The following is a 20,198-nucleotide window of genomic DNA, read 5'->3' as shown; positions in this document are numbered from 1 at the left end:
AGCCTGGAAAGGACGGGGCCATTTTTGGGCTGCCTTCTTGGTCCGCCAGTAATGAGCTGCCTGTTTCCTGCCCAGGGAGTGGGGAAGAAGACTCTTGTTCAAGGCTTCCCACTGAAAAAACAGGATGCAAGACTAGGTGGGCTTTGGGCCTGATCCAGTGGAAGGGCTCCTCTTAGGTGCAACCCGCCTTCCCTGCTCCTCATCTGCTCCCCTCCTCTCCCTCCACCCCACCCGCATTCCAGAGGTCCTCAGCCCTTTCCAACATGAGAGACTCTGCTCTGAGCTGAAATTGCAGGGAGCTTGGAATACTAGGAAGAGATGGATTCAGGCAGCTGCAGGGGCTTAAGGCTGGGCAAAGGGTGCGATCTCACCAAGGGAGAGCAATCTTATCGGCTGCTCTTAGTTGCATGAGGCTCTTGGTAGATCACAAAATAACATTTGCAGCCTTCAGATAGTAGCCATCCACAGCCGCCTCCTCCTCCATGGATTTGTCTTTTAAAGCCCCCCAGATGGGGGGCCGCCTCTGCCTCTGCCTGTGGGAGGGAGTTCCACAGTCTTAACCCTGGCCTGCGTCCAGAAGGCCTTTCTTCCATCTGCCCTGGACCTCCCAACGCTCAGCTTCATGGGCTGCCCAGGGGCTCTGGCGTTAGGAGAGAGTGAGGCGCCCATCTTCTCTCGAAGGGCCCCTTCCCCGCCTGAGGGAGCCGTTTCCTTGATGAGCAGCAGGGAAGGCGACTCTGGGCTGGCTGGGACTTGAGGGGTCTGATCCGACAGGGCTGCTCTCCTGTGGCTCAATGGGGAAGAATCTCCAGGCAGGTGAGGGGGGCTCAGGTAGAGCTGGAAGGGACCCTGAGGGTCATCGGGTCCAACCCCGGCCTCAATCCAGGCAGAGGGCAGCTCTGGGAGCAGATTGAGGGCGGAAGAAAGATTCTCTGTCTCTTGCTAAGCAGAAACTGGATGGCCTGGAGGGCCAAGCCAGGGGAGACATGGATTGCATGGGTGCAAACAAGGGCATCCCTTAAGCGGCTCCACAGGGAGGTGTGGTGGTCTCATGGGATTCAACAGGAGGGAGCAATTAACTCTTTCCTGGCCAGCCTTGGTCCCGGCAACACTGGCCTCTGAAGCCGCTGGCTGCCTTTCTTTTCTCTCTGCCCCTTCCAGGGTCTGAAATACCGTATTTTTCACTTTATAAGACACACTTTTTCCCTCCTTAAAAGTAACGGGAAATGTGTGTGTATCTTATGGAGCAAATGCAGGCAGGAGGCTCTGCTCAGCACTCCCCTTAAATAGCTGCATGGAGTGTGTGTTGGGCCTTTTCCCTTGCCTGGGGAGCCTTCATCCCCTGCTGGGGAGAGGCTGCGCGCGGCTAAGCCAGAAGCCAGGACAGCCAACGGGATCACAGCACAGCGATCCCGCTTGCTATCCTGCCTTCTGGGATTTAGGATTTTTCTTCTTGTTGTTTTCCTCTTCCAAAAACTAGGTGCGTCTTATAGAGCGAAAAATACAGTAGGTGGACTCCCTAAAAGCTGGATTGGGACCAGGTGCTTGAAGGGACTGCAGAGCTCAGTCTCCGCTGGGTCTGTGCTGCCTTTATTTGAAGATGTGGATTTAGAAGAGGCTGAAGCAACTGCAAGAAGATCTGAGCCAGACAAGCGAGTGGGAAGTTTTTGAGAAGCCGACAGGGATCCCTGGGAAGGAGGAGCGAGGGGCCGGGGACGAGGGACAGGAGATCTCCTTTCTGGAAAAAACAAAACCTGCCCTGAGCAGGGACCAGCCCCCCCGGGCTGTGTTGTGGGGCTGGTTCAGCAGCAGCTCCTGATGCAGAGGAGACAGGAAGCAACACTGGCCTTTTCGAGGGGGTGTCGGGGCAGGATTCGGAATGCCCCGCATGCAACCTCCACGTGGGAATGGCTGCCCTGGGAAAACTGGGGAGCTGCTCCGGGCATGAATGCAGAGGCGCCTGCGAGCAACGGGTTCCATTTTTGGGGGGAGTGGGGGCCAGTTTCCTCCCGCGAGGCGCCTTGGGGGGGTGCCCCTGCCACTCTGCGCGCGCACACACACGGCAAGAAGAGCCACGCCAAGCCAGAATACACTGTTGTATATAGAGAAAACAGCAGACGTGCAGTCGGTCGAGCAAGGAGTGCGCAGGCTCCGCGGCGGCGCCTCCTCAGTCCCAGGTCGGCTGCCGGTTGGTGCCGCGCGGGCACACACGAGCAGGCAGCAGCGCGGAGGGACTCTGAATAATCTTTAATAGTGCTCACTGCATCCGGTCCTTGGGCGCTGTGTCCCCCGCCCAGGGCGCGGCCAAGGGGAGGCACCGGCTCCACTGGACGGGCGCACGGACGGGCGGACGGCTGCAGTTTGCGCGGGGACTTGCGCGGCGTCGTCTCACGGGCAAGGCGTCATGGTGTACAGGGAGTGCACTTGCTTGGAGAGGCTGGCCGAGCCGCCCGCGCCGCCGCTGCCGCCGCCTGCGCCCAGCGCTGCCGCCCGCGCCGGTACCTTGTCGGCCAGCCGCTTGCTGCTCACGTAGGCGCTGGTGGAGAAGCCCGAGCCGGGCTTTCGGAAGTTGGGCAGGTGGTGGAAGGGCTGCAGGCTGCTGAGCAGGCTGGGCCGGTAGAGTGAGAGGCGCGGCGGGCGCTCCGTCTTGCGCGGCGATGGCAGCTGGAGGATGCAGTTGGCCGCGCCGGCCGCCCCATCGGGGCTGCTCTTTTTCTCGGCCGCCACCTTGGCCGCCCGCACCGGGAAGGCGCCTGTGGCCGAGGCGGCACGCGGCGTGGGACGCACCTGGCCCTCCTTGGCGCCCTCCGACGCCTTGGCCGAGCTCTCCAGGTCCGGCAGCTGCGACGTGGCACCCAGGGGCTCCGCTGCAAAAAGGGGGCAAGGGGAGCCAGTTAGCAGAGGGGCAGCGTGGAGGGCGGCGTGAGCGGAGGGACAGGGGCTGCATCACCCTTTCTGCCCGACGAGGTGGGCGCCAGGGGGTCTGCAAGGAGTCCTACTTCTGGGAGGAGCCCAGCTGCAGGCGAAGGGGGTCAGAACGGGGGGGTAGGCACACATTTCTGAGGGGGCATATCAGGCAGAACACTTGGACACCCCGGGTGCCAGCAACCCACGCTATGACACTGGCTCAGAAGGAGCCTTCCCAAGTCACCCTGATACCTCTGAGCCTTGTCACCTCCCCACTCCCCCCCCCCACTTGCAGCCCCCAGGTATTTCTTTTCCCTGTCAGCTCAGCCCAACCTAAGGAGCAGGATGGCAGGAGAACCCCCATTACGCCCCAGGGCTACGAAGAGCTGCCACTGTTCCTTCACCTGCCACGCTCTGGCCTGGCTGCCACCCAAGGGGTCTGGTCTTCCTGGAGGTGGCTGCCTACAGGGGGCAGGGGCAGAGCTTCTGGCCCAGAAACGGTGCCCAAGACAGGGCAGCTCTGTACAAACAGAGTCCTGGTCTGTCGTACCTTCCTGAACGGGGTTCCCTGTTACCCAAAGAGGCAGAGGCTGCGCTGCGCTTGCAGGGTGGCTCCCTGCTTCCCTGGCTGATGGCGCATGGGTCTGTCCTGCCTGTCCTTACCTGCTTCCCTCAGGGCAGGGGGTGGGTGTGTTGCTCTCAGGGGTCCAGGCCGCTTACCTTGTGCCGCTTGGGACTTCTCTGGGCTTAGGCTGCACTCCGGGTGGACCCCCATGGAGCTCATAACTCGGTGGAAGATGGCTGACGTGGCAGGCAGCATCCATCGGTGCGTGGCCACTTGCTGCAGGCCCAGGCGGGCAGCTGGCTTCAGCTGGAGCAAGCCCTCAATCAGGTTCTGACATTCTGCAGCAGGGAGAAGAGCTGGTGAGACCCACAGCGGCCACCACTTGGGGGCTCTGATGAAAAGGGGGGGGGGTTGTAGCAGTGGGGCCTTCATCCCAGGGCTGTGCCAGCTGCATGAAGCAACTGGTGGGGCTTCTGGGGGAGGAGGGCAGAGGGCTCAGGGAGCCAGCACAGCAGCACCTGGGCCAGGAGATCGGCCTCCATTTCCCTTGCAGAGTCTCAAGTGCGGCTGGCTGGCTTGCAGCCTTGCATCTTGTCCTTGCGCCCTCTGGCACAGGGTAAGGGGTTGTGGCCGCACCCCTTCACTGGCATCCTCCAGTGGGGTTCGTTTTGCCTCTGGGACACCCTGCCAGGCTTTGGGGCTCAGCCTGCCATGTAGCTCTGGGCAGGGGGGGCTGGCACAGGGCACAAAACTAATCACATGCCCCCAGAGCAGGTAGTTGTAGAGCCTTGTGATCAGATGCCTCCATTGAAAATGCTGTAAAGGAACCACAGATGCCAGCAAGCGTGATGCGTGTGGTCGGGCTCACAGCACTGGGATGCAATGTGAATGACCATGTGACTTTTGGCAGAAAGTGAGGAGGACTTAAAGAACCTTTTATTGAGGGTGAAAGAGGAGAGCGAAAAATATGGTCTGAAGCTCAACATCAAAACAACAAAGATCATGGCCACTGGGCCCATCACCTCCTGGCAAACAGAAGGGGAAGAAATGGAGGCAGTGAGAGATTTTGCTTTCTTGGGCTCCATGATCACTGAAGATGGTGACAGCAGTCACGAAATTAAAAGACGCCTGCTTCTTGGGAGAAAAGCAAGGACAAACCTAGACAGCATCTTAAAAAGCAGAGACATCACCTTGCCAACAAAGGTCCGTATAGTTAAAGCTATGGTTTCCCCAGTAGTCATGTATGGAAGTGAGAGCTGGACCATAAAGAAGGCTGATCGCCAAAGAATGGATGCTTTTGAATTCTGGTGCTGGAGGAGACTCTTGAGAGTCCCATGGACTGCAAGAAGATCAAATGCATCCATTCTTAAGGAAATCAGCCCTGAGTGCTCACTGGAAGGACAGACCGTGAAGCTGAGGCTCCAAGACTTTGGCCACCTCAGGAGAAGAGAAGACTCCCTGGAAAAGACCCTGATTCTGGGAAAGATGGAGGGCACAAGGAGAAGGGGACGACAGAGGACGAGATGGTTGGATAGTGTTCTCGAAGCTACCAGCATGAGTTTGACCAAACTGTGGGGGGCAGTGGAAGACAGGAGTGCCTGGCGTGCTCTGGTCCAGGGGGTCACAAAGAGGCGGACACGACTAAACGACTAAACAAGAGCAGGGCCAGGCCAGAAGCACTGGGTGAACTTGAGGCACCAGAGCAGGGGTCAGCACACTTTTTCAGCAGGGGGCTGGTCCACTGTCCCTCAGACCTTGTGGGGGGCTGGGGGGGGGAACGAATTCCTATGCCCCACAAATAACCCAGAGATGCATTTCAAATAAAAGGGCACATTCTACTCGCTGATTCCCAGACTGCCCTTTGGCCAGATTTAGAAAGCGATAGGGCCAGGCCTTAGTTTGCCTACCCCTGCACCAGAGGAAGGAGGAGCGAAGCCCTGGGGCGAGAGCCACGGCTTTGGGCACTGCCTGCTTTGACTTGACTCTAGCTCCAGCAAGAATTTGCTTTGAGGTGATGGTGCCAGTGGGAAGGGGCAGCTCCAGGCAAATGTGTCTGCAGCGGCTGCATCCTCTTCCGTGGCGCTGGCTGAGGGTGGCTCCCAGGTTCTGCTGTTCCTCCTGATCACTGAGCTATAAGGAAATGCAACTCTAATGGCATTTTTAAAATGTCCTCCTAGTGGTTTCAAAAAGGTGCGCCCATCTCCCCCTCTTCTTGGGTGCTGGGGTGGCAGATGTGGGCCCATCTGAGCCTCCCTCCCCCCCCCCCGGGCCCCTGCAGCAGAGCTGTGTGTTGCCACGCCGTTACCTGGTGAGATGGGCTGTCGGAAAGCCAGTCCCTGCTTGATCACGTGGATCATCTTGTGTGGCTGGCGCTCCTTGAAGGGGAGCTTCCCTGTCACCATGGCGTAGAGGATCACCCCACTGCGGGAAGGAGGAGTTCAGAGAGGGGTCACCACCAGCCCAAGCGCCGGCTGGCCCAGGGCAAGAGGCTTCCTCTCTGGGCCAGAGCATCCATTGTAGGTCTTGCCTGCCAGGCCAAAGTGGTCTATCTACCCAGTATGGCCTGCCCTGGCTGCCTCAAGGGCTCCCCAGGGTTCCTTGCAGGATATTTCCAGACCTATCTTGAGATGCCTTCTACCTGCAGAGCAGATGCTCTCTAACCAATGAGACACGCAGCCCTTTTGGCTTGTTGGGTAACACCTGTGCCTGCCCAGGCCCCATCCCTGGCATGACCCTGGTGCCCCCCCCCCCCCGCACATGCTCCAGCAGATCTGCCACCAAATTGTACTCACAGGCTCCATAGGTCAGCCAGCTCCCCATTGTACTTCTTGCTCATGAGGATTTCAGGGGCAGTGTAGGCCACGGAGCCACAAAAGGTGTTCATTAGGGAATTCTTCAGGGAATAGCGATTGGCAAACCCAAAATCTGCAGTGGGGGCAGAGAAGAAGACCAGCTCTCCATCTGGCAGCTTAGAAGAGCCTTTGCCAGCCTCGGGCTCTCTGGGCATTTTGGGCTGCCAACACCTGGAAGGCACCAGCTGGGGAGGGGCTCCCTCCTTTCTGTCCTTCTGCCAGAAGGTGAAAACTTCCTTGTTCCAACCGACTTCGGGGAATGGACTGCTTTTAATCAAAGAGCTGTTTTCATTGTACTTAGTGGCATGTTTTAAACCGGTTTTATATATGAATATACAGTGGTACCTCTGGTTACATACTTAATTCGTTCCAGAGGTCCGTTCTTAACCTGAAACTGTTCTTAACCTGAAGCACCACTTTAGCTAATGGGGCCTCCTTCTGCCGCCAGAGCACGATTTCTGTTCTCATCCTGAAGCAAAGTTCTTAACCTGAGGTACTATTTCTGGGTGAGCGGAGTCTGTAACCTAAAGCGTATGTAACCTGAAGCATCTGTAACCCGAGGTACCACTGTAGTTTTAATTCTGTCAATGGCTTATTGTTTGTTTATTATTGGTTTTTCCAGGTTTTCAGCAGGTTTTCTTGTTTTTATCTGTAAGGTGTCAGAGAAAAAGGCAGGAAACAGACAGACAAACAAACAAACCAATAAACAAGTAAGAAACCAAATTAATGGCTGTTTTAGGGGCTGCATCCCTCAACCACTTCATCCATGCCCAAGTTTCCCAGCTGGTCATTATTGCTTTTGGGAATTGGGTGGGGCAGTGGGAGCAACGGAAGGGAGGCTCGGCCACAGCTGATAAAAGGAGGCAGAAGCTCCCACTAAGAAGCTTCTGCTTCTGGAGTGACGTTTCCTCAGCCTCTGCCATTAAGGACCAATAAATCCTTCCATTTTAATTCACTTGAGGCGACCGGAGGATGCAGCTTTGCCGAGCAGATTTTATCCGTCCAATTTCCCTTGAGAGAGATACAGAAATGCTTTGGGGTCATAAATTCTCTATAAACCTCTCACAACGGGAATTAGTGTGTCCCAGCTGAATTTCTGAAAACATTAAAATTGGGATGGGTTGGCGGCTGGCGAGACCTCATATCGCGGTGCTGAAAGGAGGGAAATGGCTGTTTTATGTAGAAGGTGAAGCCTAATTTGATGTCCTTAAAACATGCTCTTGTTTGGCTAAGTGAATGCCCTGAGGTCCTCTGGCCATGGCTCCCTTATCTGGGTTACTGGCTGCTGTATTTTGAACCCAGTGCTCACTTGACATAAACAAATGATGTTGGCTGATGGGAGGCTGCTCTCTGCGTCCCCAGGCAAGGAAACTCACCAGTCAGCTTAATGAAGCCACGTTCATCCAGTAAAATGTTCTCACATTTCAAGTCTCTGAGGGAACAAAAAGCAGCAAAAGGAGCTTGAATCGGCTACAGATCTTCACTCTCTCTACTTACCCAGCTGCACCATGAGAGCATGCAGATGTAGGAAAGAACAAGAATGTGCACTGAGGTTTGCAGACTCATTAGTAAGCGCTAGGAAGAGCCTGGAAACAGACCTGCTACAAAGAATCCAAACAGCCTGCATGTTTCCCTTAAGGTTGCTTATTTATTTTCAACTGCTGTTTGGGGCTTTTTGCAACAATCTGGGTCTGCTGTGGCAGAAGGCGAAGCAGCACATCAGCCAGAGGGGACCAGAGATGCTTGAGGAAGCTCCCATGCTCAGGCCTTCACACAAGATCACTCTGAAACATCCAGCAGACATTGCCTGCCTGCCTTGCAATCTTCTGCCACAGGCAGAAAAGCTAAAAGAGAATAATATAAAATGATAGAGCCCATCTCGGGCAACGAGCTGTGTTTGCATGGCTGTCTACGACTGTTTCGCCCAGAGTTGTCCTGGCCCTTCAGTGCTGTCAGAATGAAGGCCAACTTGAAAACACTCAAAGGAATGAGTCGTATCCTGCAAAGTGTGCAGACCTGCAGTGCCTTTTGGGTTATTAAACAATCTGTGTATCAGTCCAAAACTGGTGAGTATGAAGGCAGAACTAGGAAGTCGAATTCAAAGCGATATTTGTGTGTTCTGGGCCCTTTTTGTGAAAGACGGCAAGTTAGGGGTGAGGCGCCTCAGGACTGAGGACCAAATACAGCCAGCCTTTCATATATATATTTTTTTCCATTTCCAATGCTATAAAACTTTATTAATTACTACTGCAGAAATGTCTTACAACACAATTAATTAGGATTTCACCCATAAATTCAATAAATGAAAGTTATAGGAAGCTGGGCAAACTATTATCTTTACCATTTCAGCTAGATAATTAGTGTTCCTTATGTTAAGTCTATTGCGCATATTTTTGCTTCATCACTTCTTGGACTTTTGCCCTCTTATATTTCATCTGTTCTTGAAGGACAAGCAGTATGCATATAGAATCGTAGAATCATAGAATCATAGAGTTGGAAGAGACCACAAGGGCCATTGAGTCCAACCCCCTGCCAAGCAGGAAACACCATCAGAGCACTCCTGTCATATATCATCATAGTTTTCCAAAACTTTTTTAAAAATGCAGCCAGCCTTTCAAGTACCAAGCCTCTTGGGACTCTGAGCCATGTTTTCTCCTCGGACTGCTCTGCTCACCCATCTTGATCAATGGCCTATACTTGCCTGGCTGCAATATGTCCTTCAGCTGAGACAGTGCCTCTTGCCTGCCTGGACAATGGATAGAAAGATGTGGGAACTGGTAGAAACACCTGGTTTTGAAATGGTCAGAATGTCCCCTGGAGTCCTGAGTCCTGCCCATGGCTCAGCCCAATTTTGTCTCTGCTCTTGCTCATTTTCTCTCCTAGCCCCACCTATCGCTTCAGCCTCTCCCCCTCCCCCCCCATTGAGGGTTCCCAGCTGGGAATGGGGCCTGTGGATGCTCTCCCCAGGGAGACCTTTCCGGTGCACTAAACTTGTCATAACTCTGGTGCCAGGCCAAACACTCTGTTTTCCTGGGAATTTGAGCAGCACCCAGAGCGTCTCCACCCCCCTCGTTCTGCCCTGACACTGAGGTCCAGCGCCGAGGGCCTTCTGGCGGTTCCCTCCCTGCGAGAAGCCAAGTTACAGGGAAGCAGGCAGAGGGCCTTCTCGGTAGTGGCACCCACCCTGTCAAAGAGAACAACTATATGACATTTAGAGGACATCTGAAGGCAGCCCTGTTTAGGGAAGCTTTTAATGTTTGATGCATTACTGTGTTTTAATATTTTGTTGGAAGCCGCCCAGAGTGGCTGGGGAAGCCCAGCCAGATGGGCGGGGTATAAATAATAAATAATTGTTGTTGTTGTTGTTGTTGTGCCTGTTCACTCAGGTCCTGCTTCCAGGCTTCCCTTTCGGGCATCTCACCAGCCATAATAATAATAATAATAATAATAATAATAATAATAATAATTTATTTATACCCTGCCCCTCTGGGTATTTATCCCAGCCCCTCTGGGCGTCTTACAGCAGAACAAGGGGAGGTGTGGAACAGGAGGCTGAACCACATGACCCCCTCCCCCCCACATTTGGTCTGATCCTGCTGCTGCTGCTACAGCAGAGCTTTTGGGAATGTTGTGATGCGGTTTTATTGCTGTCTTTGGATTGTGAGTTGCTTTTTGGTGGGAAGTGATGTATATTTTAAGAAAACAAACTCTTAGCCTAAAAATCATTTCCCACCGCGGCCCAGAAAGACAGCAAGGCAGCCCTTTTCTCTGGGGCTGGACCCCTGGGTGCTGCCTTCCTCTTCCTGAGAGGGAATCTGGGGGTGACCCTGGAGGTCTTCCAGGCCCCAGAAGTGACTCTTCTGTGCCACCGCCTCCCGGCTATTCCCCTCCTCCCCCCCAGCCATTTCTGTCACCTGTGGACGATGCCGACATTGTGGCAGTGTGCCACGGCACTGACAATCTGCCGGAAAAGCCTTCGTGCCTCCTCTTCCTCCAGCCCAGGAAGCTCCCTCCTGTCCGATGTGGCGTTGATGTGCTCCAGGAGGTCTCCTCGGGAGGCCAGTTCCAGGACCAGGTAGGTGCGCTTACTGTTCCGGTACATCTCGTAGAGCTGGATCTGCAGGGGAGCGGCCCACCCTCGTCACAAGGGGACCCGGATGGACTGCCCAAGAGGATGGGGGACCCAAAAGAGCTTGGCATCCACAAGCGCAAGGACTTTTGCCTGTGCAACGGAGCTTTGCCTTCCTTTCCTCTGCCCACCTGTGTCCCAGAATGTTGGGGAAAGAACCCCGACCTGTGTAGGGTCAGTGGGAGAGGAGCAAAAGTTCTGCTGAACAGGCAAAAGTGCTTATGCCAGGAAGGAAGGAGAAGTACCAACAAAAGAAGAACGGCAGATGAAACTGATGGACTATGCAGAGATGGCAAAACTGATGGGGAAGATCCAAAACCAGGAAGATCAAGTATTTTTTAAAAGGCTGGAGTACATGTTAAACTTATTTAGAAGATCACTGTAAACAGTTAAAATTATTGGTAGGGATGTAATGACACTTGTAATGGGAATTTTTAAATGATAATTATGGATATTTAATATATGGATAAGGGGAAAAGATGCAGCAAAGCTGATCTTGAACATGGAACCTAGGGATGGAGGGAGATCTGAAGGTTCAAAAGAACCTTGTATTTTAATGTTTGAAACGGTTAAGTTCCAAAGGATAATGGGGGTATCCAAACAGTTCCACTAGCATAATCACTTTAAAATAATAATAATTTTTTTATTGTTTTTTTCACCAATTTACACATTTTGTATAAATTAGTGAAAAACCCAATAATTTTTTTGGAAAAGTGCTTATGCTAGTGGAACTGTTTGGATACTTCCATTATCCTTTGGAACTGCGGCACACTTGACTGCCTGAGTGCAAGGCATGCAATGCAAGATGTGCCACATGAATGACACACACAAACAAATGGCTGCCGGCTGCCTGGAAGGGTCAGCCCCTGTGGTCTTGGATGTTGTTGCAAAGAGCAGCCATACAGGTGCAGACTCTGGGATGCTCAAAGGGAGCTAGCTTGAGGTGAGTGAGGGCTGCTCCACACCAACCAGTGTCCTCTGAGCATAATCAGGGTGGGGAACAAAATCCAAAGTCTCATGTCGAGTTTGGGGGGTCAAATTTGTGAGAATATCCTCCCAGTTTCTACTGCATAAGAAGTCAGCCACAGGGTGTTCGCTCACTATTTAAGGCTGCAATTTTATCAATGTCCCTGGGAAATAATGCATTTCCGTCTTGGGGCTGGGCTTTGAAGGGTCAGCCTCTCTTTTCTCACTTTCCCAACATGCCCAGCTTGTTGCTGTGACTTCTAGTCTGGGTTCTGGAGGCAACTTGCCTTTTAACCCCTTTTTGCTCAAGCCAGCCTGGCTCCTGCCAACTCTGTGCCCCCTGCCAGTAGGGTCTGTGTGCCTCATCCATCACTCCTGGGTCTGCAAAGCCTGTGTCTCAATTACAGCTTGTCCTTCACCCCTGACATGGGGGGGGGTGAGGTCAGCGGGTGGAACTCGTGAAACTTCCTGTCCAAAGCACAAATGGCCCACAGCAGGCCACCCATGGACTCACCACATTAAGATGCTTGTAGGTAACATTGAGGGAGTAGATTTCTCTTGGGAGGAACTTTTTGGTATATTCTACAGGTGCTTCTGCCGTTGAGATGATCTTTATAGCAACCTGGGAGAAGAGAAAGCAGAGTTTGAATGTGGAGCTCAAGGAAGTGTGTGTGAGTTGAGCCATTCTGCCTTCGCCTGCAAGGGCAACTTCCTGGCGGGGGCCGCTTCCTGCATCCACCCAGCACAATGGAAGCCCACTGGTGTCTGTGGGCAGGTGAGGATCTGCTGCGCAAGGCCATCTCTAGGGAGCAGCTCTGTCCCAAACTTCTTAATCCAGGAAGCAGATCTTCCTGGCTGGACTCCATTCACAACACTCCCTTCTCCCTGTGGGGAAATCTCCCTACGGGTGAGCAGTCCTCCCAGGCTGGCCTGGCATTCACTGCACCAAGATGCCCTGTCTTGGAGTGAAGGCAGGCAGACCGTGAAGCATCCAGACGCCCGCCCTTGCACAGTTGCCTTCAGTCTGGGGTGTGGAGGTGTTTGTAGGGGGGAAAGGGGAGAATGTTGCCACAAAGCATAGAGACCCAACACGCAATGAGAGATGCACAGCGGCGTAGCGTGGGTTGTCAGCACCCGGGGCAAGGCAAGTAATTTGCGCCCCCTAACCCGGGGCAAGGCAAGTAATTTGCGTCCTCTAACCCGGGGCAAGTCAAGTAATTTGCGCCCCTAACCCCTAACCTTCCGCCGCTGCCAGCTTCTTCTTGCTGCTGCCTGGGCTGGTCGGGTATGGTTCTCTCCCGCGCTCAGCGCTGCGCTGGGCGGCCGCTGCACTGTCCCTCCCCCAGATAGTCCCTCCCTCGCTCTCTCTCCGCTCTGCACCGCAACACACACCTGGCACCCTCCCCCTCCACAGTGGGCGGCGACCCGGCAGCTCGAATCGGATTCGCACAGCCAGCACTGCAGTGAGAGAGAGTGAGTGAGCCAGGTAGGGGCAGAGAGCTGCGAGTGTGAGCGCGCCCCCCCAAATGTTGCACCCGGTGCTGCTGGCCCCCACCTGCACCCCCCACGCTACGCCACTGGAGCTGCATACACAATTTGGTCAGGGCAGGGCAAAGGAAGGAAGGAACGAAGATATGCTGGGGGAAAGGTGACAGTTTCCAGGAGTCTTTTGAATTAATCGCTTGCTTGTGGGCTGCCCAAGGGCATGGACTTGACCCAGGGTCAGCGACCACAGCTAACATCCTTGGGCAGTGGCTGGTGCCCAGAATCCTGCCAGAGCCCATTCATGGTGCCACTCCTGGACATCACTTTTGGACCCAGCAGTCCAATTGGTTCTGGATGGGCCGGAGCTGCCAACTCATGGTATCTAGGTTCTACGTCCACTGCAGGAGGCAGTTATTGTGCCCCTGAATGCCAGTCGCTGGAGAGCAGAAGCCTGGTGTGTGCTGCTGCTGCTGCTGCTGTGCTCAGAAACGGCTTGTGGGCTTCCCATAATGGTCACCTTGGCTGGCCCCTGTGAGAAGAGGGGGGTGGGCTGGACAGGCCTCTTTTGGCCGGACCCAGCAGGCCAATGGCCGGACCCAGCAGGAACTGTGGCAAGCGGAGTGGACAGTTCCACAACAGAGCCCGAAAGAGGCTTCTTGGGAGGAACGGGAGCCAGCCAAGCCGTGGTGAGACTTCTGCTGGGCAAGACTCTTTCCTGGTGCCCCCACCTGCTGGCACTCCCCACCTCCCTCCCTCCCAGCCCTGCTCTTGTGCCCACCATGGAGTGCCGCTTGCTCCTGAGGTCTGAGGCCAGCTTGTAGTTCTGCATCATTTTCTCTTGGGTGGCATAACCCAGGTAGACTTTGGAGAAGGCTCCTGAGCCTATCTTCTTGGAAGAGAGGAGGTAGCCATTTTCCTTGCTTTCCCGAACCTGTTCCAGGAACGTCCTCCTGTCCGCTTCGCGCTTAGAGAAGCTCTTCATGGCCCACGGCTCTCTCTCTGGAGAGGGCGGCAAGGAGGACCCTCTCTTGCGACAGGCCAAGGGGCAGGGGCTGCACCCAGGCGAGCAGGAAACTCCAGAGGAACCAGAGTCCAGACAAACACATCAGCTCTACAAGGCAGGGAAAGCACCCCAATGGCGGCCTCTCTCTCGCTCTTAGCACGGCCCCCTTCGCATCTTTTGAGTGGTTTGGCTGCCACTGGCCGAGCACAGGGAAGGGCAAGACCAGAGAGTCCTTGTTGCTATTCAGATGCAGAAGTTTCCACAGTGACGGGGGCGGAACAAGCATTCCAGAGGCAGAGTTCTAGAACCAAGGCGTAACAAGCAGTTTTAGAACCTGCGGCCTCAGGGAGGGGGGCAGGCGCTGCCCTGCGTCACTCCCACCGGTGTCCCCACAGGCAGCAGCCGCAAAGGGCACAGGCAGCGACAAGCCCATCACCGCTTCACAACACGCAGGGCTGCTTCTCAGGTGGGCAATTGCAGAAGCCAGGTGAGTTGTGGGCACGCGGCTGGGGTCGTTTGGCTTGAGTTATTGTTACTGCCAAGAAAGGACGGTTGGCAGTGAGTGGCCCAGTGAGCCTGGCGACTGACGGAGGATTTGAACTCGGGTCTCCCGATTCCTGTGGCCACAGTTCAGTGACGGAGGGCCTGCTTGGCATGCGAAAGGTCTCGGTCTCGGTTCCTGGCCTTTCTAGGGAGGCCTGGTAAAGAATCCTGCCTAAAACCCCGGAGAGTTGTTGCCGGTCAGTGTAAGCAATACTGGCGTCAATGAACCAAGGGCCTGAGGCAGCTCCCTATATTCTCAGTCCAGCTCTCACACCACCCTGGAGCAGCAAGCAAAACTGACGCATTCACAGCAGGTGCCAAGCCTCCCCAGCTTCTGTGACTTTGGCAGCCAAAACATGTCCCTATACAGTCGCAGCCTTGTGGTACGACAGAATATAGAACATCCCTAAAGCGAGGAGCCGTGAGGATCAGTGGAATCATTTCCAAGCCGCTCCAGCAGGTGGCACAGAGGTCCTTCCTGGCCTCTTCTCTGGGAGCGCTCCTGGGCAGAGGCAGGTCCACAGCAATCTTGCAGCACTCGATATCTTTCTCCTCCTTCCTCTCTTGCTCCTGCAGCGGCGAGGGAGGCAGGATAGCCAAACCCTTCCTGCAGGAACGAAAACGGGGGGTCAAGAAGGAAGGCAAGACTCCTCTTGCTGTGGGCGAGTTAGCAATAGATCTGAGGTCCCGATCTAATAGCTCTGATCGGGTCCCACCTTCCCTTGGCAAGGTAAGCCCCCCACTCTCTTCTCTGGGGCTGGAAGATGCCTCTCGACAGAAACTTGGCTTATGGAGATAACAGACTCTGAACGCGGCTCAAGGATGGCAACCGGCACTTACTAACTGGCAGATCCAGTGGGCATCCCAGTAGAACCTGTGTGCTGATGCCGCCATCTCCTCCTGGAAGCTGGTGCCCTCAGCTGAAGCTCCCTCTTGCTTAGAGGTTGCTGAAAAACAGTTGCACGCTTTTGCTTCAGGCAGAAATCCCAAGTAAGAACCAGTGTTTGATCTTTGTGTCAGATAGCAAAGATGGATCAAATATATTGGAGAGATCCCTGCTGGGATCTGACCTGCCAGCGCTTGTTGGCTGTGGGGTTGGGGGTTGGGGAAGGGCAGGCCCAGAATACGGACACCACGAGAAGAAAAGTGGTCCACAGATCACAGTAATTCACATGGCCTGCAGCATGTCTGCTTTAAACCTTCAAATGGATTTCCAATTCTATTTTATTGCTTCTTTTTAAACTTATATAGTCTCTTACTATATTACAAGCTGGGTTTTGCCTGTGGGCTTTCTGGGGCACCTACTTGCCCACTGCAGGGAACAGGAGGCCGAACCCAATGAGCCTTGGGTCTGATTGAGAAGGGGTCTTGGGGACAGAAGAAGCTGCTCTGTAACCAGTCAGACTTTGCTGGGTCTGTGATCCAGCTCAGTAAGGTAAAGGGACCCCTGACCATTAGGTCCAGTTGCGGATGACTCTGGGGTTGCGGCGCTCATCTCGCTTTACTGGTCGAGGGAGCCGGCGTACAGCTTCCGGGTCATGTGACCAGCATGACTAAGCTGCTTCTGGCAAACCAGAGCAGCGCACGGAAACACCGTTTACCTTCCCGCCGGAGTGGTACCTATTTATCTACTTGCTCTTTGACGTGCTTTCGAACTGCTAGATTGGCAGGAGCAGGGACCAAGCAACGGGAGCTCACCCCGTGGCGGGGATTTGAACTGCTGACCTTCTGATCGGCAAGTCCTAGGCTCTGTGGTTTAACCCACAGCGCCACCCGCGTCCCTGATCCAGCTCAGTATTATATTCTATACTGACTTGCAGCAATGGGTCTCCAGCATTTCTGGTCCAGGGGAGATGCCACGGGGGACTGAACATGGGGCTGCCTGCACTCCCTGAACTGCAACTGTCTTCTTAGCTTTTATTTATGGAAAGTGTGGATGCCAGGGAGTGAATGTGGGACCTTCTGCTTCCAAGACAAATCCTCTGCCACCGAGCGCCAACCCTATTCTTCTTAGACCATGTTCTTATTTGTTAAACAGCGCAGGGGACGTTCACCTCTTTGCCACTCTTTAGCCACCTTCGAGTGTAACGGCAGTTGAACGTGATTTTAAGCATGCTTCCTAAGTAACTTCTCTGGCGTGTGGGATGAGGAAGGGAGCCTTTCTGAAGTGGCTATGGGGAGGAATCAAAGCATTCATTCGTTCGTTAATTTTCCTTTGCAAAAAAGGAAAAAGCCGGAGGATTTGTGGGGGAGGAGGCTGAAATGTATTTCCTAGCGATGTGTGCAATGTGGTTCTTCCAGAACGGCAGAATGACTTTATTTTATGGTCGGACTGAATGGTAGGGTGACGGTGTATAGTTTTGACTTATTCCAAAGATGCTGAACGTACTGTTCTGGGTTCTGAACTGTACCCAAGACTGGAGCGTACTGGATTTTGCAAGCATGTGCTGAATCATGAGAGAGTAAAATGTTCAAAAATATGGGCAGTGGATCTGTGAGCTGTTACTCCCTACTGCAGCACTAAGGCAATTATTTTAGTTTCACGGTGCCTTTGCCAGGCAAAAAGTTTGTGCATCAGCCCAGGGATGTTGTCCTTTTTGTGAGAATTCCCATCTTTACAAGGGCTGCCCAGTGCCAACCCCTGTGCTGCTGGCTCCATCTCTGCTGAGTGGGGACATCAGTGAGCAGCCAAGCTGGTCTGTCTGGGGCCTAGAAGTGCCCCCTGGGCTAAAGGGGACCCTGTCCTTGGCCTCCTTCTTTCTGGGGAGACCATGGAGGAGGAGGGCGCCTTGGGGGGGGGAACCTACCACATCTTTGAAGCATCAGCAAAAGAGCGTCGTGACCCCCTTTTCTTTTTAAGACCTTAACACGTGTCCTTGGCAGGGACTTCCGGGTTGGCGCCTCCAGGCAATGGTGGAGTTCCTCCGATTGGGAGGAATTTGCTCCGTGGAAATTAGGCTCTGACCGCCACGGCGAAGGCGGAGACCCGTTGAAATCACAGGCGGGAGAAGCTTGTGAACTTGGGATTCGGCTGGCACCTTTTGCGCCTCCCCTACTCGCGGGGAAACCCTGATTTGGGGATCCGAAGCAAAGTAGGGTGAGCGGCGCGGTGTTCTGAATCGACTGCTTCTTTCACGGAGTGAAGCCGCATCGCTGTTGCTGGAGAGCGCTGACTTTTTCCTGTGGACAATTTGACTTTAAATAACTACCCGTGAGTAGAACGGAAAATTGGATCTTTAATTTGGCATCGAAGCGGGAAGGTTTTAAACAGGAAGTCTGCCTTCCTCTTTTGTAAATAGATTGAAGCAAAGACGTTGCAAGTTAAAGCCTTGGAAAGTATTTTGTAAAGGATTAAATCTCCATCGGTTAAAACTGTTAAAAAACCCCCTTGGAAGCAGGAGAAGAGGGGGGAAATTTTGGACTTAGTGAGCCTGCAGGAGAGAGTGAAAAATTAAATTACCACTGCTCTGAACCTGGAAAAGGGCTGCCAGCAGAATTAACGTTTTGGGAGAGTTCATTGACTGTGAACGGATAGCATGTTGACAGATGGCTAAATAAGAGAAATATATTGTTTCCATTTTCCTCTTCTGCGTTCAAAAAGGAGGAAAAGTAATTGAAAATTGAAACTAACTTTATATTTTAAAATGCGCATGAAAGGATTGATACAAGTGGAGACTGTTTCCCTCTAGAGGGAGCTTTTGAAACTGTTACAAGAGTGGGGTTTTTCCAGCTGCAAGATAAGAGCTGTGAGAATCAGAGATTGACCTTGGACTTTAAGAATGTTGACAGAAGGAGCTTTAGTGACTGTTTTATGTAAGATAAGCTACTCGCTGGAACAGCTTCATAAAAAGACGGATGTTATGAATTCCAAACTTGAGAACTTGGAACAAAAAGTGATAAATTTGGGACAAAAAGTGACCATCAATACAGAAATTGTTCAGGATCTGATACAGGAAACTACTTTGACAGGACAAACTGGGGAGAAGAAGGAGAAAGTTGTGGTTGTTGAACCTAAAGTAATACAAGTGGAAGCCCCAGCCTTTCAGAGGCAAATCGAGGACTATAAGTGGAGGCCTCTTATGAATGAATATAGAAAAAGTCAGAATTCGAAGATTGGAGCCCTGCCTGGACTGGAGAAGGAAGGTTGGATAGACTCTTTCATGCAGGGATTTATTGACCTTTGGGTTCTGAATCTGGGTCAGGAGGTGATTGGAGTTGTGGGGGGTCTTTGGATCTGGAGGAGTCTTGAAACATGATTTGAGATATTGTATGGACCTTGGTTCTAGCTGTGGAGAGTTGGCTGGCCTGTCGAGAGGGAATGGGAGCATGACTGGGTTGGGGCCTCCCCGAGACTTGCTCTTCAGCATTTTCAGCATCAAAGAATATGAAGAAGAATTGCAGAAGGGACTTGGAAAAGATTTAAGAGCCTCGGACAGAAGATCTCCAGGTTGATGAACTATATGGAATGGACGGAAATGATTGGCAGAATCCGAGACCAGGGAGAAGAGATGGTGGTAGAAGATTGGGAAAGTCTAAAGTTTGTACATAGAAATATTGTAAAATTAATGAGTATTTGAAAATTGTTGGAATGAAACTTTATGGCTTTAGCAAAAATGCTATAAGGAGTTCAAGAAGGACACTGACAAACTGGAACGTGTCCAGAGGAGGGCAACCAAAATGGTCAAAGGCCTGGAAACGATGCCTTATGAGGAACGGCTAAGGGAGCTGGGCATGTTTAGCCTGGAGAAGAGGAGGTTAAGGGGTGATATGATAGCCATGTTCAAATATATAAAAGGATGTCACATAGAGGAGGGAGAAAGGTTGGTTTCTGCTGCTCCAGAGAAGCGGACACGGAGCAATGGCTCCAAACTACAAGCAAGAAGATTCCACCTAAACATTAGGAAGAACTTCCTGACAGTAAGAGCTGTTTGACAGTGGAATTTGCTGCCAAGGAGTGTGGTGGAGTCTCCTTCTTTGGAGGTCTTTAAGCAGAGGCTTGACAACCATATGTCAGGAGTGCTCTGATGGTGTTTCCTGCTTGGCAGGGGGTTGGACTCGATGGCCCTTGTGGTCTCTTCCAACTCCATGATTCTATGATTCTATGATTCTATGAGTTAAGTATAAATAAGTACTTTAGTATTAATGGAAAATAAGGTTAAAAATATGTTAAGACATTCATAATGATAAAAATAGAGAAAGATGGAAAGGATTTGCTGAAATAAGTAACAGAAGTGGAATACGAAAAGGGAGGTGAGAGGAAGTCGGTGAAATAAGGGGATGAAAGTTAAACTAATGAAATGGTATGCTATATGTTTTTTAAATTGTTGTTGCTTTGTTTTGTTTAATTTAGTGTTAAGGTTGTGTTTTGTATTGTTTATTGTATTGTTTTTTCTTTTGTTCTTTTTTCTTGTCTGCCGTAAGTTTGAAAAGTAATAAAGATTATTTTTTTAAAAAAACAAAACACACGTGTCCTTGGGGTCTTGCAGAAACGTGACTTTGTTGAAGGCCACCGCCATGGAAGGCTCTGCCCCCTGGAGAGGCTTCCCTCTGGGAAATGGGGACAGGGCAGCCCAGCCACCACTGCTTTCCCTGCCCCTTCTGGGGGGGGGGGGGAGGAGGAAGGAGACTCTGGCCTCCCCTCCCCTGGCACTGGCTTCCCTGAGGAGCACCAGCGCCAAAGTCTCTCTGGAGTCCAAGTGGGAACCAGAAGCGCCTTGATGGGGCTTGAACTCGATTCAGGGCTCGAGG

The 20,198-nt window shown here is 52.7% G+C and overlaps 2 protein-coding genes across 7 annotated transcripts in view; one reads left to right on the top strand and one right to left on the bottom strand.

Annotated features, from left to right (window-relative positions):
• Positions 1-2,232: 2,232 nt before the first annotated feature.
• LOC307220426 (testis-specific serine/threonine-protein kinase 5-like) lies at positions 2,233-14,161 on the bottom strand. Its single transcript, XM_079984396.1, has 8 exons — positions 13,683-14,161; positions 11,934-12,041; positions 10,239-10,441; positions 7,701-7,756; positions 6,265-6,397; positions 5,778-5,893; positions 3,628-3,810; positions 2,233-2,867 (listed from the first exon to the last, which is right to left on the bottom strand). The coding sequence occupies exons 1-8, from the start codon at positions 13,884-13,886 to the stop codon at positions 2,389-2,391; spliced, it is 1,482 nt and encodes a 493-aa protein (XP_079840522.1). The 5' UTR covers positions 13,887-14,161; the 3' UTR covers positions 2,233-2,388.
• A 105-nt stretch (positions 14,162-14,266) lies between these two features.
• MROH1 (maestro heat like repeat family member 1) overlaps positions 14,267-20,198 on the top strand; it is a 65,020-nt gene continuing 59,088 nt past the window's right edge. For 2 of the 6 annotated variants that reach the window (XM_079984140.1, XM_079984133.1), the window contains exon 1: positions 14,267-14,394. The gene's annotated coding sequence lies outside the window, so the exon portion shown is untranslated. Of the gene's footprint in view, positions 14,395-14,985; positions 15,394-15,418; positions 15,441-20,198 lie in introns of those variants that run through there. The other 4 variants (XM_079984139.1, XM_079984137.1, XM_079984138.1 and 1 more) reach the window with 4 other exon arrangements.

This window comes from Podarcis cretensis (assembly GCF_951804945.1).
Source record: "Podarcis cretensis genome assembly, chromosome: 7".
Classification (NCBI taxonomy): domain Eukaryota; kingdom Metazoa; phylum Chordata; class Lepidosauria; order Squamata; family Lacertidae; genus Podarcis; species Podarcis cretensis.
This window is presented reverse-complemented; position numbering and strand designations above follow the sequence as displayed.

Excerpts from the sequence above, each read along its gene's own strand:
- LOC307220426 (XM_079984396.1), bottom strand. The coding sequence starts at position 13,886 with ATGAAGAGCTTCTCTAAGCGCGAAGCGGACAGGAGGACGTTCCTGGAA. Across the intron at positions 12,042-13,682 it reads GGAGCAAGCGGCACTCCATG|GTTGCTATAAAGATCATCTC; the intron begins GTGGGCACAAGA and ends CTCTTCTCCCAG. Across the intron at positions 10,442-11,933 it reads CCTACAAGCATCTTAATGTG|ATCCAGCTCTACGAGATGTA; the intron begins GTGAGTCCATGG and ends GCTCCCCTGCAG.